General features: G+C 45.0%; 1 protein-coding gene across 1 annotated transcript in view; it reads left to right on the forward strand.

Moving 5' to 3' along the window:
* The first annotated feature begins 18414 nt into the window (after nucleotides 1–18414).
* The window catches only part of TRAF3IP1 (TRAF3 interacting protein 1), a 77594-nt gene continuing 76646 nt past the window's right edge, over nucleotides 18415–19362 (forward strand). The window contains exon 1 of the mRNA XM_040357573.1: nucleotides 18415–18719. Coding sequence (XP_040213507.1) covers nucleotides 18597–18719 — 123 coding nt within the window. The 5' untranslated portion in view covers nucleotides 18415–18596. The remainder of the gene's footprint in view (nucleotides 18720–19362) is intronic.

Raw genomic sequence — 19362 nt, forward strand, 5'->3', positions numbered from 1 at the left:
TGGACCCACTTCTATATGGTGTTTGAGCTAATATAGGATATCTGTAATGAGTTTCCCCCGTTTCAATTGCTTTAGTTTTGTTTGTGATGTAGTACATTTTCAGTGGTATTGTATTGCTGACCCTGCAGCTTTTTTATATACATTTTCTTGACTTTCCCCTAGTACCATAATTATTCAAAAGCCTAATCTGGATCAAAGGCAGGTCAAGGGCTAGGCAGCAAAATCCTCTATGCTGGGCACACTCATGGGCCTATTTATGTGACTGATGATTAGCATACCTCCCAACAGTTTGAGATGGGAATGAAGGACACCTACCAGCAAACATATGTAGGCATAGGACACGCCCCTTGCCACACACCCTTAAAGGATAATTAACCCCCCCCCCCCCCCCCCAAAATGGTATTTTTTTACCACCTCTTATTCCTTTTTATTGGCTTTTTTTTTTTCTTTTTTTTCTTTTCTTTTTTTATTGAAAGTGGAATCCCAGAGGCATATAAAAGAGAATCCAATCCATCGGAAGGCAGAGAGTGCAGAGATGTCCTTAATTTCTCTTTGTCGTTAGAGAGCTTTACCAGCCTCTGAGGTAGTGGTATTTACACACTCTATACATAGGCTATCTCTCAAAGGGGACTCCCATTTCTATCAGCCAAGGCTCCCACACTCTTCTAAATCTGTTGTAGTTTCCTTGTTTAATAAAGGCTACCCTCTCGCACCAAATCAGAGCATTGATTGTTTCAACCCAATTCTCAACTGTTGGAGGTGCATGCGCTTGCCATCTCTGTGCTATTAGCTTCCGAGCTTGGAATAGGCACCTAAGCACACTTTCCATGGCTCCTACGGGGATTCTATGGTCTTCCATATCACCTAGCAGGCAAGTTCTAGCCTCCGGTTCTAAAGAGGTCTTGAAGATCTTATTGATCTTGATTATCACTGCTGTCCAATATCTAAAGAGCTTGGGGCATCTCCAGAACATGTGTATAAGGTCCCCTGTTGCCCTACACCTGGGGCATTCATCGCTTTGCTTCCAACCTAGTGCAAACATTTTTTTAGGGGTATTATAGACCCGGTGGAGTAGAAATAGGTGGGACAATCTCTGAGCTGGGGCAATTGACACCAATGTTCCTCTATATAGGATTTCATTCCACTTCTCCGGGGTCAATAGCCCAATGCCCCTTTCCACTTTTCTCGGCTCTTAGCCACCCCGATTTGACTTATGGATTTGGCCCCCAATTTGTCGTATAGTACAGAGATTTGACCTTTTGTAATGTTAGTCTGGATCATTTTGAGAAGTGCAGGGGTATGAGTCCTAACCATCGGATGGATCTTGAACTGAGTCTGGAGAGCATGCCTAACCTGTAAATAATTAAAGAATGTCTTATTTGGTATGTTAAATTCATCTCTCAATTCCGAGAAAGTTTTAATAAGGTTTCCCTCATACATGTGTAATAGCCGTGTTATCCCCTGGTTCTCCCAAATTTTAGGAATTTCTATGTCTCTAAGTTCTGTTAGGTTCTTATTATGCCAGAGGGGGGCAAACTCAGTTACACCAGTATATCCCAACAAAGCTTTCGTAGTCTGCCATACTTTGTTGATTAGCTTTACAGTTGGGCACTGATAGTGAAATGAGTTTGCCTCTAGGGCTTCTATTAGGATCGTATGTGGAGCCCTTGATAGCATTAATTTAAAATTATTATTGCCCAGCTTTTGAGAGCCACACCCCACTATGTGCTGTAGTTGGGATGCCAAGAAATATGTTCTCGGGTGTGGGACCGCCATCCCCCCCTCCTTCACCGGCAGTTGCATAGTCTGAAGTCTGATTCTGGCCTGACCTCCCTTCCACACCAACTCCCTAAACAGTGTCTCCATTCGTTTAAACCATATTTGGTTCACCCAGACTGGAGAGTTGTGAAGGCATATAATATCTGGGGAAGCCAGATCATTTTTATCAAATTGCATCTGCCAGCTACAGAGAGGGGGAGGCGGCTCCAGATATCTTTTTTTAGTTTCAATTTTAACAGTAGTGGAGCAATGTTATTACTGGTGTACTCCTTGACCTCGCTAGTGATCCAGACCCCCAAGTATTTAAATTTTGTTGTAATTTTCAGCTGGGGCATTTCGGCTATTGTCTGGTCCCCCAACGGATCTATCGGGAGTAGGGCCGACTTATCCCAATTAACCACTAGTCCCGAGAACTTTCCAAACTCCCCGACCATTTGGACCACTGTGGTCAACGAGCTATCCACATTCCCTATAAAGAACAGGACATCGTCCGCGAAGAGCGATATCTTGTCTTCCTCTGAACCCCTTCTAAACCCCTGTATGTCTTTATTTAGTCTAGTTTTGATAGCAAGAGGTTCCATGGCAAGTGCGAACAGGAGCGGTGAAAGGGGGCAGCCCTGTCTCGTCCCTCTCTCGAGCTTAAATGTGTCTGAGACTTCACCGTTAATTTTGATTTTTGCTCGTGGTTCGCTATATAGGAGTTAAACCCACTTGATAAACAATGGGCCAAATCCAAAGCTTTCTAATACCTTCCATAGGTATGGCCACTCAATGCTATCGAAGGCCTTAGCTGCGTCTAAGGCCAACAGTGCTCTGGGGCCCTCGTTGTCAGTGGGGATCTGTATATTTAGGAAGGCCCTTCTGATGTTTATGCTGGTTGACCTGTTTGGAATGAACCCTGATTGATCAGAGTGGATAAGGCTCTCAATGCACCCTTTTAGTCGGTTTGCCAGTACTTTAGCAAGAATTTTTGCATCTGTACAGAGCAATGATATTGGACGATAAGAGGTAGGATCTAGTTTATCTTTTTCCTCCTTATGGATTACAACAATCGTTGCCTCCATCATAGAGGAAGGGAGTTGCCCCTCCAGGAAAGCACTTTTTAAAATCTGAAGCAGTTCTGGTAGTAAGATTTCACTAAAGCGTTTGTAGATCTCTATTGGGAGCCCGTCCGGGCCAGGTGATTTATGGCTGGACATCCCCGCTACTGCCGACTGTAGTTCTTCCAGTGTAAGTGGGGATTCCAGTTTTTCCCTGTCCACTTCTGGGAGAGTTGGAACTGGAATTCCCTGAAAGAAAGTCTCCATTCCTGCATTTCCTCCCCTATACTTATAGAGGGATTTATAAAAGCCATGAAATATTTGTCTTATCTCACTACTATCAGTGGAAATATCGCCTGTTAAGGCCCTAATTGCCGAGATATTTGAAGAGGGGGAATTGGCTCGAGTCAGCAAAGACAAAACTCGCCCCACCTTCTCCCCCTCCCCAAATTGGGCTTGTTTCTGGAATATTCGATGGTTCTCTGCCTTTCTCATGGTGGCCATCTTATAGGCCTTCTGTTTGTCGAGCCACTCTCTTTGACTACTTACGGACGGGGTCTCAATATATCTTTGTTCAGCTACCATCACTTCACTTCTAAGATCCTCTTCCCATGCCCTAGACTCCCTCTGCACTCTTGCCACTCCCTGGATCAACAAACCCCTCAAATAGGCCTTCAGCGAGTCCCAGACCACTCCAGACCTTGCCGAGCCTGTATTTATTTCGAGATATTCTTTCAAGCTGTTCAACATTTCCTGTAGTTCACCCAATAGCTCAAGCCAGTATGGGCTAATTTTACACTCTCTTTGAAGGATATTCTTTCTCCTCCTAATAACTAGGTCCAATGGTGAGTGGTCTGAGACCCCCCTTGGTCCATATTCTATCTCCTTGACCATACCCAGAGCCAACTCGTTGCCCAAGGCCATGTCTTGGCTTTTAAAATGTACAAATTCAGCAATTTAGAAATCAGATGTAAGGTTTTCACACCGGTAAAAACTTTTTGAAAGATAAAAAGTGCATTTTATATACAGCTATATAAATCAGACCAAAATGAGGGACAAATGAGGAGGAATGAGGGACAGGGGGACATTGCTCCAAATCAGCAACAGTCCCTCGAAGTCAGGGACAGTTGGGAGCTATGGATTAGTTCATCAATCATTCCTATTTAACCACTTCAATACAGGGCATTTTCACCCCCTTCCTGCCCAGACCAATTTTTAGTTTTCAGCGCTGTCGCACTTTGAATGACAATTGTGCGGTCGTGTGATATCGCTCCCAAACAAAATTTACGCCCTTTTTTTCCCACAAATAGAGCTTTCTTTTGGTGGTATTTGTTCACCCCTACAGTTTTTATTTTTTGCGCTATAAACAAAAGAAGAGCGACAATTTTGAAAAAAACACAATGGGCCAGATTCTCAGAAGAGATACGACGGCGTATCTCCAGATACGCCGTCGTATCTCTGCATTGCGCCGTCGTATCTATGCGCCTGATTGTTAGAATCAGTTACGCATAGGTATCTGTTAGATCCGACAGGCATAAGTCTCTTACGCCGTCGGATCGTAACTGCATATTTACTCTGGCCGCTAGGTGGCGCTTCTGTCAAATTACGCGTTGAGTATGCAAATTAGCTAGATACGCGAATTCCCAGCGTATAGTTGCCCCTGCTATTCCCAGCGTATAGTTGCCCCTGCTATATGGTGGCGTAAGTGCGGCGTACCAATGTTAAGTATGGCCGTCGTTCCCGCGTCGAAATTTGAAAAAGTTACGTTGTTTGCTTAAGTCGTCCGTGAATGGGTCGAAACCAATGACGTCCTTGCGGCGTACTTTGGAGCAATGCACACTGGGAAATTCCACGGACGGCGCATGCGTTGTTCGGGGAAAAACGTCAATCACGTCGGTTCACAACACATTTACATAAAACACGCCCCCCTGATCCAAATTTGAATTAGGCGGGCTTACACCAGCCGATTTACGCCTCCGCAACTTACGGAGCAAGTGCTTTGAGAATACAGCACTTGCCCGTCTAAGTTGCGGAGGTGTAACGTAAATCAGATACGTTACGTCCGCACAAAGTTACGCGCTCCTACGAGAATCTGGCCCACAATCTTTTACTTTTTGATTTAATAAATATCATAATTTTTAAAAAAAGAAAAACTTTTTTTTTCCGTCAGTTTAGACCGATATGTATTCTTCTACATATTTTTGGTAAAAAAAAAATCGCAATAAGCAAAAGTTCTAGCGTCTACAAAATAAAGAATAGAATTATGTTTTTTTTTTTTTTTTTTTTACTAGTAATGGCGGCGATCTGCGATTTTTATTGTGACCGTGACATTGCGGCGGACATATCAGACACTTTTGACACATTTTTGGGACCATTCACATTTACACAGCGATTAGTGCTATAAAACTGCATTGATAATTGTGTAAATGTGACTGGCAGGGAAGGGGTTAACACTAGGGGGCGCTGAAGGGGTTAAATATGTTCCCTACAGTGTGTTCTAACTGTAGGGGGACTCACAAGGGGAGGAGATCGATGTGTGTTCCTCTGTAAGGGAACACACATCTGTCTCCTCACCGCTGACAGGACATGGATCTGTGTGTTTACACACACAGATCCATGGTTCTGCCGTGATTGCGGGCAATCGCGGGTGCCCGGCGGACATCGCGGCTGCCGAGCATGCGCACCGGGTCCTGAGCAATGCGGTGGGGGGGCGCGCACGTGCCTCCTAGCGGCCGGGAATGCAAGGACGTCATATGACGTTCAGTCTGAAAGAGGAAAGGTTCCCGCCGACGTAATTTTACAATGACTTGGTAGGGAAGTGGTTAATGTTTCACTGAATGCTTTTTGGGTTGTTTGCCATGGTTAGAAATAGCGTGTTTATCGGTAAAATGATCAGGCCCAAGCTGACATTACCCAGTACTTGTTTGTTTTGTCATATGAAAATCGTTATTTTCTTAATCCCTCTGCTGACAAATGAATGTTTAACTGGGTGAGTATGTCTGTATTTTTGCCTGTTCTCATTATTATGAAATGCACAAACCTAAAAACTGTACAACCAGTGAACTTCTGTTTATAACCACTAGAGGGCAGAGTTTCATAAGAACATCATTACAAGAAATACTCTTCAGTACTGCACTTATTCCACTATTGTAACCTGCTGCTCCAAAGTATTTTATTACACTAGGGAATTTAGGATGGATAAATGACATATAACTGCTTTTTTCTAAATCTACACGCGGTTCAGCTGCCCAGCAGCTTATGTTACATAGTGGTGTATTTATTATACTGCCACGTAATGTTTACATTAAAGGGACCCCTACATATTCAAATTCCACTGTATAGACATTTGCCCGGATTCACATACATTGCCGCATATTTATGCCGGCGTAGCGTATCTTTTTTAGGCTACGCCGGCGTAGCGCAGAGCGCCAAGCACAGTATTCACAAAGCACTCGCCCCCAAATCTACTCTGGGTTTCCTCGGCGTAAGCCAGCGTAGGTGGAAGTGGGCGTGAGCATGCTAATGAGGCGTGACCCCATGTAAATGATGGACTGAGCGTCATAAAGATACGAATAACGTACGGCGCATGCACCGTCCCGTGGCCGCATCCCAGTGCGCATGCTTAGAATCACGTCGAAACAACAACTGCCTAAGATACGTCGAATCACTGCCTACGACGTGAACGGAACCGACGCCCAACCCTATTCACGTACTACTACGTAAACGACGTAAAATAGGATGGCTGTTCCCTTGTCCATACCTTTGCATGAGTTGCGCCTCATAGATGGGGAATAACTATAAGCCGGACGTAAGCCTTACGCGAACCGCGTATATTATGCGCCAGGCGCAACTACGTTCGTAAATCGACGTATCTCCCTCATTTGCATATTTGCAATGAGGCGGCCAGCGTAAATATGCGCCCACGATACGCCGGCGTATGAAAGATACGTCACAATGCCCACAAGCAAGTTGGAGAACGCCTGGATGTCATTTTAAAAGTTCTTCTTTAGGACAGAATACGAGGCAATACGATTTGAATCGGCTAGCAAGTAAGTGTCAATTTGTAATATGTTATACTATGCATTGAACCTAACAGTTAAAAATCGTTAAACTGGGAACCTCCGCTTTAATATTGCACTTAAAATGTCATCCTCTCCTCAGATCATTGCACTGGTTAGAATTAAAACCTAGTATACAGGAAACGTAATGGTGAAGAAAGCACCAGTGGGTTTGAGTGATAATTCATCATGATCTGCATGACTGGTGATGTGGCAAGATTGTCCACCGCGCTAAAAGTTGTCTCTCTGTCCCATCTCAGAAAGTTGGGAGATATGTATTGTATTTGATACAGTCATTTTCATTATGAGTCTGAAATCTTGGGCTTCTGTACAGGTAGTCCCCGAGTTACAAACATCCGACTTACATACAACTCATGCTTACAAATGGAGAGAGACAACAGGAAGTGAGAATAAATCTACTCCTAGTAAGGGAAATTCACTCCTGTAATGCCGCGTACACGCGATCAGAAATTCCAACAAGAAAACCGTGGATTTTTTCTGACGGAATGAAATGCCGCGTACAGACGGTCGTTTTTTGTGAAGGAAAAAAAACGACGTTTTAAATCATGAAATAAAACAACGTTTTTGAAACTTCATTTTCAAAAACGACGTTGCCTACACACCATCGTTTTTTCAAAATGCTCTAGCAAAGCGCGGTTACGTTCAGCACTCTTTTCCATTGAAACTAGCTTCATAACTTGCTTCTGAGCATGCGCGGGTTTAAAAACGTTGTTTTAAACGTCGTTTTGCCCACACACTATCATTTTAATTGACACAAAAAACGACGTTTTGAAAAACGACACAAAAAATTCAAGCATGTTCGAATTTTTTTTGGTCGTTTTTCAGAAGACATAAAACACACACGGTCATTTTAAATGACGTTTTTAAAAACAACGTTTTTTTTTTATCACAAAAAACGACCGTCTGTACGCGGCATTAGTTCAAGCTTGTGTTGCTTACACACGGTCACGCAAATCTTGTCGGAAATTCTAACCGTCAAGAACGCAGTGACGTACAAGACGTACGACGAGCCGAGATCAATGAAGTTCAATAGGCAGTTCGGCTCTTCTGATTGTTTCTGAGCATGCACGTTTTTTTGCGCGTAGAAATTGCATACAGACGATCAGAATTTCCAATAGGAATTTTTTCCAGTGGGAAAAATAGAGAACCTGCTCTCAATCTTTTGTTGATGGAAATTTCGACAGCAAAAGTCCGATGGAGCATACATACGGCCAGAATTTCCGTCCAAAAGCTTACATCGGACTTTTCTTGTACGAATTTCTGATCGTGTGTACGCGGCATAAAAGTTATTATGGTAAAAAGATAACTCCACTGATGCTTTATCACCAATCCTTGTTTCCACAACACCCCAAAATTCTCAAAATCCAATTGTCATAAGCACAGAAAGTGAAGTGAAATCTTCTGAAGAGGGACACAGAAAGCAAAACATTACAGGGGTGTTAACCCTTCCCTATTTGATCCAAAAAACAAAATATATATTTTTTGGGCCAGATTCACAAAGAGTTATGCCGGCGTATCAGTAGATACACCGACGTAACTCCGAATCTAAGCCGTCGTATGTTTAAATGTATTCTCAAACTGAGATACACTTAAACATGCTTAAGATACGACGGCCAGCGCCGTCGTATCTTAGGGTGCAATATTTACGCTGGCCGCTAGGTGGCGCTTCCATTGCGGTCGGCGTAGAATATGCAAATGAGTCGTTAGGCCGATTCGCTTGCCCGTCGCAGTAAATTTACGCCGTTTCCGTAAGAGATACGCGGCGTAAAGATAAACATGCCCCCTAGGTGGCGTATCCAATGTTAAGTATGGCCGTCGTTCCCGCGTCGCAATTTGAAAATTTTACGTTGTTTGCTTAAGTCGTCCGTGAATGGGGCTGGACGTCATTTACGTTCACGTCAAAACCAATCACGTCCTTGCGACGTCATTTACTGCAATGCAGGGCGGGAAATTTTAGGAACGGTGCATGCGCAGTACGTTCGACGCGGGAACGCGTCTAATATAAATGATCTACGCCCCCTACCCGGATCATTTGAATTAGGCGGGCTTGCGCCAGGGGATTTGCGCTACGCCGCCGCAACTTTACAGGCAAGTGCTTTGTGAATCAAGCACTTGCCCGTAAAACTTGCGGTGGCGTAACGTAAATGTCATACGTTACGCCGCCGCAGTTTTGCACGAAACTACGTGAATCTGGCCCTTTGGCTGTAGTTACTTAAAAATCGTACCTGTTACAACTTACATACAAATTCAAATTAAAGTGGAGGTTCACCCGGAAATGACAATTTTAAGATTAGATTCATGCTCATTTTGTCAAGGGGAATCGGCTAGTTTTTTTTAATCTAAGCAGTACTTACCGTTTTACAGATACATCTTCTCCGCTGCTTCCCCGTATGGGCTGCGGGACTGGGCGTTCCTTCTTGATTGACAGTCTTCCGACATGTTTCCGACGGTCGCATCTATCGCGTCACGATTTTCCGAAAGTAGCCGAACGTTGGTGCGCAGGCGCCGTATAGCGCCGCACCGACGTTCGGCTTCTTTCGGCTACTCGTGACGCAATACATGCGACCGTCGGAAGCCTGTCGGAAGAATCAATCAAGAAGGAACGCCCAGTCCCGAAGACCCATACCCGGAAGCGGTGGAGAAGATCGCTCTCTAAAACGGTAAGTACTGCTTCGTTTTTAAAAAAAACTAGCCGATTCCCCTAGACAAAATGAGCATGAATCTAATCTTAAAAAAATGTTTTAAGGTGAACTCCCGCTTTAAGAACAAACCCAAACCTACAGACCCTGGCCCAGATTCTCAAAGGAGATACGACGGCGTATCTCCAGATACGCCGTCGTATCTCTGAGTCTGAGCGGTCGTATCTATGCGCCTGATTCTTAGAATCAGTTACGCATAGATTTGTATTAGATGCGACCGGCGTAAGTCTCTTACGCCGTCGGATCTTAACTGCATATTTACGCTGGCCGGTAGGGGCGTGTATACTGATTTACGCCTAGAAATATGTAAATCAGCTAGATACGCGAATTCACGAACGTACGCCCGGCCGACGCAGTACAGATACACCGCTTACGTTAGGCTTTTCCCAGCGTAAGGTCACCCCTGCTATATGAGGCGTACATGCGGCGTACCAATGTTAAGTATTGACGTCGTTCCCACGTTGAAATTTGAAATTTTTACGTCGTTTGCGTAAGTCATCCGTGAATGGGGCTGGACGTAATTTACGTTCACGTCAAAACCAATACGTCCTTGCGGCGTACTTTGGAGCAATGCACACTGGCATATGTCCACGGACGGCGCATGCGCGGTTCGTAAAAAGCGTCATTTACGTAGGGTCACATAACATTTACATAACACACGCCCGCATCTTCCAAATTTGAATTAGGCGGGCTTACGCCGGCCTATTTACGATACGCCGCCGCAACGTACGGAGCAAGTGCTTTGAGAATACTGCACTTGCCCATCTAAGTTGCGGAGGCGTAACGTAAATAGGATACGTTACGCCCGCTCAAAGATACGCCGATGTACGAGAATCTGGGCCCCTATCTTTTTTGTAACCAGGGGACCGCCTGTATATAGGTTTGTTGAGTCTAGTAACCAATTGTAGATACAAATTGACCTTGCTGTATAGGAGACCTAAACCATAGGTATTAAAATGATGCCAATGCATAAGTTATCTTTAGGCTAATTTATGCCATAAATGGAAGACTGACTGATAGAATGGTGGGGGCATTAGACAAGAAAACAGTTAACAACATACAAGAGAGTGCATAAGAAATAACTGTATGTGTTTCGTAATATTGGATATAAAAAAAAATGGTATGATATTACAAGCAGGAATTGGAGTTAGCTAGTATCAGACGAGCAGGAGTTGATACTAGACCAAGTTCAACTATGAGTCACATCACAAGCCGGGTTCAGTACCAGTCTAGCAGGAAGACATACCTGTGTGAAAACTTTTTCAGAATGAGTATGACAGAAGGACTGCCATTGTTGTCTTTGTGTGAGAATTTGCTTCTGGTTGCAACACATTTTTCTCCAAGCCAAAACCTTTACATTTCTGCTGCATTTATTTTATTTGTTATGTTGAGTAAATAATAATTGTGACACACAGACAGGGGCTAGGACATCTGATAGGAGCAACAATCAAGTCTGAGTAATAATGAACAGACGCATGCATCAGTAAAACATTCAGGATCTATATAAACATCATTCTAGTGGGCCATTTTGGGGACGGTATTTGCAGATAATAGACCTGGTCCACTGGTTAAGAGATTAGGTATGGAAGAGGAGAGGTATGAAAGGGGCCTTACTTGAAGATGCTGCTGATGAAGAAACACTTTGTGATGATCCAGAAGCAGCAGAAATAGTGTTTCTGGAATGAGAACTCTGGAGAGAAAAACTACTCGCACTTTTTTATTCTGGTCCTCATCATTTCATTAAAAATATAAATATATTGTGCTAAACCAAAACAAAACTATAGGCAGCCAACAACACAACAAAAGGATAATTGTGAACAACGTGAAAAATACAGTGTAGCGCCAATGATAGGACCGCCTATATGGCAGATTCACTACAGGCCTAGTGACAAGGTAATCACAGACCTTGAGTGACAATATTGCAATATTAAACTGCATCCACTGTAGGTAAGTACAGTAGCAGCAATACTGGCTGTAAATAGTTGGTGAATCAACACCGCCAAACTAATATATAAACAAATAGGTCAATCAGATACCATCAAAAAAGGACTGCTTGAGCACCCCTAGTTTGGCACTGAATACCTATATACGTAGTGGTGCTTCCCCCGTAGTGTCCTTACACACCAGGAAAAACTAACCCTATACAGTGATACAGTGGTAATAACACATTGACCTAAAGTCAGTCAAAAAATGAGTGTTCATAAAAAACTATCTGGGTGACACTATTGGTGTAAACCACTGTGTGGTGATAAACCATACATACAGATATGATAAATTTTATAATGCCAACTGTAAAATTCTATAACAAAAGTCCCAAACGAGGTGAGAAATTAGTCCATACACAGTGACAGTAATATGAGTATGTTCCCCTCTAGTTGATCTGGACAAGATGCATATTCCCAGATGCAATCCACAGTTGTTATAAATAGGTATGAATTAGGTACCCTTACCGGATGACGTGGACTCACCATACGGTGGGGGGGTCTCAAAGGCTTGTGTGGGCCGATTGCCCTCTCCAATCACCATCAGGATGGTTGTCCTAGGCGTAGTTGATATTTGATGTATTCAAGATGCACTTGTAAATTTCACTCCGGTAAGTAGATAGGCACCATAGTAGCACCGTAGTAGTACCCAATCAATTCCAGGGGGAAGAAGGAGGAAAATAAAAAAAGCTCCTCATAGTGTAAAATTATAAAAAATTTAATAAAAAGTTTCCAAAATTCACACTGGTGACAGGAACAAGTGTCAAAAAATCTTAAAACCACACGTGAAAAGCAAATCACACAGCAACTCTCCACCTTGGATGGATGGACAGATGTAATCCAAACATTGTGCAGTGGAGAAATGGTAGGACCAGCGTACCCGACCGGTTTCATCTAATGGAGACTTCAACAGGGGTGTACAGCTGGGCCTCACTCCCCCTCTGCACTTAAATACCTACTGCACCCACCTGTATGAGACCCCGTTTCGTTCGCCATTCAATAACGACGTGCGTTCCAAATGCAAGTGACATCCGGGAGCCTGCGCTTCAAAAACCGGAAGTGAGTGGGCAGGGATGAATACCCATAGCTTATTCAGGTCCCAATCCCAGAGTGGCCACGTCTCTCCCCTCTTCACCTCCCTTCAATGGGAGAGAGAGATGGAGCATGCTGCGTCCAACCAGCCAACTCTGCCTTAGTGGGCGCGGCGAGCGTCATGACGTCACGCGTTCATGCGCTCCGCCGTGCGCTCCACCCGCATCCACTGTGCGCACAGTCGACTCAGCGTGTGCGTCACGTGATGCGGAAGTGTAACGACGTTATGCGTTACACTTGTTGAAGACGTGCGCTCCAACGGGTTTATTGAGCGTCGTGGGACACCGGATGATGGGAAATAGACAAGCCTGTCACAGGGGTCTCATGGAGATAGATTTAGAAATGCTGCACAGACCTCATATAGTGGGACAAATTGTCCAAAGGGACCAAATGTCACTACCAGATCATCGGAAAGGCAGAAACATGGGTGAACCCGGTCTCGTAGGGGTGAAAGAATGTCAATACATAAAACATATTGAAAAAACATGTTAATGTAAAAAAAAGGGATAAAATAACATGTAAATAACATGTGACCCACAATCTACGTCAACCATCCCCCATAGGACATTTAGGATTGGTTGATGAAAGCATTCACATTCCATTCAACAGTTAAGGCCGTAAGGTACATAACTTTTGAGTTGATATATCCAGAATACTTCTAACTTAGATACCCCTCTGACACTAGGTTCACCCCTCCAATGGGGGACAAACCTATCAATAATGTGGAAGTTGGTACCTTCAAGCTTCTTGTTGTGTCGTTCAAGGTAGTGTCTGGGCACCGTATGATTAGTGCGGCCTTTTTTGATACTAGGGATGTGCTCACCTACCCTTGTGGAAAAGCTCCGTATGGTACGACCAACGTACTGTTTTCCACAAGGGCAGGTAATAAGATAAACAATATGCTTGGTGGCACATGTGAAAAAGTGCTTCATTGGAAATTCTACTCCTGTATAGGTAGATCTGAAACATACTGTTTTCTTTCTGCCACTCACATGTGTATTCATCCCTGCCCACTCACTTCCGGTTTTTGGAGCGCAGGCTCCCGGATGTCACTTGCATTTGGAACGCACGCCGTTATTGAATGGCGAACAAAACAGGGTCTCATACAGGTGGGTGCAGTAGGTATTTAAGTGCAGAGGGGGAGTGAGGCCCAACTGTACACCCCTGTTGAAGTCTCCATTAGATGAAACCGGTCGGGTACGCTGGTCCTACCATTTCTCCACTGCACAATGTTTGGATTACATCTGTCCATCCATCCAAGGTGGAGAGTTGCTGTGTGATTTGCTTTTCACGTGTGGTTTTAAGATTTTTTGATACTTGTTTCTGTCACCAGTGTGAATTTTGGAAACTTTTTATAATTTTTTTTATAATTTTACACTATGAGGAGCTTTTTTTCTTTTCCTCCTTCTTCCCCCTGGAATTGATTGGGCACTACTACGGTGCTACTACGGTGCCTATCTACTTACCGGAGTGAAATTTACAAGTGCATCTTGAATACATCAAACATCAACTACGCCTAGGACAACCATCCTGACGGTGATTGGAGAGGGCAATCGGCCCACACAAGCCTTTGAGACCCCCCCCCACCGTATGGTGAGTTGAGGGTCCACGTCATCCGGTAAGGGTACCTAATTCATACCTATTTATAACAACTGTGGATTGCATCTGAGAATATGCATCTTGTCCAGATCGACTAGAGGGGAACATACTCATATTACTGTCACGGTGTATGGACTCATTTCTCACCTCGTTTGGGACTTTTGTTATAGAATTTTACAGTTGCCATTATAAAATTCATCATATCTGTATGTATGGTTTATCACCACACAGTGGTTTACACCAATAGTGTCACCCAGATACTGTAGTTTTTTATGAACACTCATTTTTTGACTGACTTTAGGTCAATGTGTTATTACCACTGTATCACTGTATGGGGTTAGTTTTTCCTGGTGTGTAAGGACACTACGGGGGAAGCGCCACTACGTATATAAGTATTCAGTGCCAAACTAGGGGTGCTCAAGCAGTCCTTTTTTGATGGTATCTGATTGACCTTTTTGTTTATATATTAGTTTGGCGGTGTTGATTCACCAACTATTTACAGCCAGTATTGCTGCTACTGTACTTACCTACAGTGGATGCAGTTTAATATTGCAATATTGTCACTCAAGGTCTGTGATTACCTTGTCACTAGGCCTGTAGTGGATCTGCCATATAGGCGGTCCTCTCATTGGCGCTACACCTCATCATTTCATTGCATAAAGAATTTTTTTATGTTTTTAGGGCACCTCTGGCATTTTAGGATATGTTTTGTCATCCTTGTAGCATTTTAAAAATAATTTTTCATCTCACAATATTTGCAAATTGCAACTTTGCTCTCAGCAGAAATTGCACTGTGGGAATGTTTCCAAACTCTAAATGTTAAGCCTCATACACACAATCGGATTTTCCTTGGACAAAGCGTAGGCCATGAACTTGTCTTGCATACAAACGGCAAAGAATTGTCGGCCAACAAATGCAAAACGATGTGTTTTTTCAGCTTTTTAGCGCCACCCTTTGGGCAACTTATGCTAATGTTGTGTTATGGTTAGCATTGCTTCTTTTCCGAAGGACTTCTGTACACACAATCGGATAATCCGACAGCACATATTTGTTGTCGGAAAATGTTAAAGCATGCTATCCAACATTTGTTGTTGGGAAAACAATTGTCCGATGGAGCATACAAACGGTCGGATTTTCCAACAAAAGCCTGCCATGATACAATTCCTGTTGGAAAATCCGATCGTGTGTACAGGCCTTTAGTCTCACTGGGGTAGATTCAGGTACTGCTGCGCACTTCTTACAGAGGCGCAGCGTTACGTTTTTACGCTACGCCTCCGTAAATTACTTGCGCTACGCTTGATTCAGGAAGCAGTAGCTCCGTAATTTGCGGAGGCGCTCCGTAAAAATGGCCGGCGTAAGCGCGCGTAATTTAAATGATCCCGTAGGGGGCGTGGATCATTTAAATTAGGAGCGTTCCCGCGCCGAACGTAGTGCGCATGCTCCGTCGGGAAACTTTCCCGACGTGCATTGCGGCAAATGACGTCGCAAGGACGTCATTTGCTTTAACGTGAACGTAAATGGCGTCCAGCGCTATTCACGATTCACTTACGCAAACAACGTAATTTTCAAACATCGCAACGCGGGAATGATGGGTATACTTAGCATTGGCTGCCCCTGCTAATAGCAGGAGCAGCCTTACGTGGAACTCGACGAACGCAAACGATGTAAAATGCGTACGCAGGGCGCGCGTAGGGTTGTGAATCGGCGTGAGTATGCAATTTGCATACTCTACGCTGACCACTACGGAAACGCCACCTAGCGGCCATCGTAAGAATGCAGCCTACGATACGACGGCATAAGAGCCTTATGCCAGTCATATCTTAGGCTGCAGTCGGCGTAACAAGCTTTCTGAATACAGAAAAGTCGTTACGCCGGCGCAACTAAGCAATTGCGCTGCGTAACTATGGATACGCAGACGCAATTGCTTACTGAATCCAGCCCACTGTTTTAGGCTGGATTCACACCTATGCATTTTGCAGATTTGCACTACAGTCCATTTAACATGGTTTCCTATGGAACACGTACTTTAGTGCAAATCTGCAAAAAGCACTAAAAATGCATAGGTGTGAATTCAGCCTTACTGAGAGGAGAGAAAATAAAAAAACTATTTACTGTCCAGACTATAGGTAAACATTATGCTGTGATGGTGGGGGACATTATCAGGAATCATTTAAAGGTTATAAAGATAAACACAAGTAAAGTACAAGATGGAGCGCACAAGCAAACTTAATTGGAGCCTTTCCCTGCAGTGCCCATCAGTGCAGCCTTATCTGCGCACATCAGTGAAGGAGAAAAACGACCTGAAAAATTGTATAACTAACAAGCGCCTTGAGGCGATTTAGTTCGCATTTGTAGCGCTATACAAGTTACTCATTCATTCAACAATACCCATCAGTGTTGCCTATCAGTGCCTCCAAATTAGTGCCCATCAGTGCAGCATATCAGTGCCCATCGATGCCGCCTGATTAGTGCTGCCTTATCAGTGCACATCAGTGAAGGAGAAAAATTACCTGTTTGCAAAACATTTTTTTTAATTTTCTGTCTTTTTACGTTTATTTAGCAAAAAAATTAAAAAATACAGTGGTGATTTAATGCCATCAAAGGAAACGCTCTATTTGTGTGGGAAAAATAATAATACAAATGTCATATGGGTACAGTGTTGCATGACTGCGCAATTGTCATTCAAAGTGTGACAGAACTGAAAGCTCAAAATTGGTCTGGGCAGGAAGGGGGTGAAAGTGCTCAGTAGGCAAGTAGATAAAGGGACCAGCCACCACACTCATAGAGGGTTGGCAACAGTGGCGGTTCGTCCATAGAGGGCGCTGGAGCGCCGCCCCCTCTGGCTCTCACCGCCACTGAGTCTTATAACATAGATTCATGCATTGCACGAATCTATGTTATTATCGCCGCTGCCGCTGTTCTATTCAGATGGTCGGCGCTCATGTCCCCCCATCTGAATAATGGCAGCTGGTTGGCTGTACAGAAGTGCCTATCAGAGCCAACGGCTGAGTACAGCCCTCGGGTCCCAGAAGCTTATACACTGCGCTCCTTGTATAAGACTGACAGGCGTCTCAGCCAATCAGGTTGGCCGGTTCTGGCTACCGGTAACCTGATTGGCTGAGACGCCTGTCAGTCATCGAGGGCGGTAGAAGACATCGAGGGACGTGGATGGCTGACTCCAGTAAAGGTAAGTGCCAGGCGGGGCAATTTACAGGGCACAGCGGCGACATCAATGGGCACAGTGGGTACAATTAAAGGGCACAGTGGGGACAATTAAAGGGCACAGCGGCGACAATTAAAGGGCACAGTGGTGACCATCAAAGGGCACAGTGGTGACAATTAATGGCACAGTGGCTGTGTTTGATGGCATGGCACAGTGGCTGCGTTTGATGGCATGGCACAGTGGTGACAATTGATGGCACAGTGGCTGCGTTTGATGGCATGGCACAGTGGCTGTGTTTAATGGCATGGCACAGTGGTGCGAATTGATGGCACAGTGGCTGCGTTTGATGGCATGGCACAGTGGTGACAATTGATGGCACAGTGGCTGCGTTTGATGGCATGGCACAGTGGTGCGAATTGATGGCACAGTGGCTGCGTTTGATGGCATGGCGAAGTGGTGACAATTGATGGCACAGTGGCTGCGTTTGATGGCATGGCACAGTGGTGATAATTGATGGCATAGTGGCTGCGTTTGATGGCATGGCACAGTGGTGACAATTAATGGCACAGTAGCTGCGTTTGATGGCATGGCACAGTGGTGACAATTGATGGCACAGTGGCTGCATTTGATGGGCACAGTGAGGCTGCAATTTTTTTTTTTGGTTTGCGCCCCCCAAAAATTTTGAGCACCAGCCGCCACAACTTGGCAACCTAGGATGGGAAGCCACTGCGGAGGTACATACAAAAGAAAACAGAGGCTGCTGAATTAAAAGCATCCCTGAACACACTGATCTTTACTTTGTGGGTTTAGGTTATTTTTCATGCAGTAAAGATGTAAGCAGATACACAATGACAGAGCAGTACGGCTGAGTCTGATGCTAGAACAGCCTGGTGTTCTGATAGAATGACGACACTGGTCCCACCCCTCGTTGTGTTACCGTCCGTTTCCATGGCGGCGGACGCTTGGTAACAGCGGAGGCGGTGCATGCGCACATCGGCGTTGGAAAGGGATTGTGGGAAAGGAAGAACTGGCCGGTGCTGAGAGCACAGTAACCGAGCCTTGGAGACTGTTGTCATCGAGGAGCGGGAGCCGGGGAAGCAAGCCTGGGAGTAGAGAGCCCGCTCCGCCGTTCCTCTGCTGCTTCACAGGCCCGGTCTCCCGGGATGGAGGCCGCGGTGATCCGGCGTACACAGGATACTCTGGGGAAGGTGATCAAGAAGCCCCCGCTCACCGATAAACTGCTGGCCAAGCCGCCTTTCCGTTACCTTCATGACATTCTGAGCGAGGTGAGAGCCGGACCCTGACAACCACACCGGGGGGGGGGAGGGGTCCTGACAACTTTGTTCTACAACTCTCAGTAACAGAATGGTGTGCTGGGACTTGTAGTGCTTCTATAGAAAGCGAGGTCACAGAGCTCTAGATATGGGAATGTACACTTCTAGGCCTGGTAGGGAGCAGGGAGCCCGCCATGACACTGTATGACCCTGACACTAAGCTCTATTCATCTATGTGTTCCTAAAGTGGGTCTTCAGTCCGCCTTGTAAAGTGACTTCCACCAGTGGTGGCTGGGGGGGCGCAAACAAACTGAAAAGGAAAAAATCAATTGTAGCCACTGTGCCCATCAAGCGCAGCTACTGTAACTATCAATTGCCGCCAGTGTGTGCCCCATCAATTGCTGCCAGTGTGTGCCCCATTAAGCGCAGCCACTGTGCCCATCAAGCGCAGCTACTGTAACCATTGATTGCTGCCAGTGTGCGCCCCATCAAGCGCAGCCACTGTGCCCATCAAGCGCAGCTACTGTAACCATCAGTTGCCGCCAGTGTGTGCCCCATCAGTTGCCGCCAGTGTGTGCCCCATCAGTTGCCGCCAGTGTGTGCCCCATCAGTTGCCGCCAGTGTGTGCCCCATCAAGCGCAGCTACTGTAGCCAT

Source organism: Rana temporaria, chromosome 6 (assembly GCF_905171775.1).
Source record: "Rana temporaria chromosome 6, aRanTem1.1, whole genome shotgun sequence".
Lineage (NCBI taxonomy): Eukaryota > Metazoa > Chordata > Amphibia > Anura > Ranidae > Rana > Rana temporaria.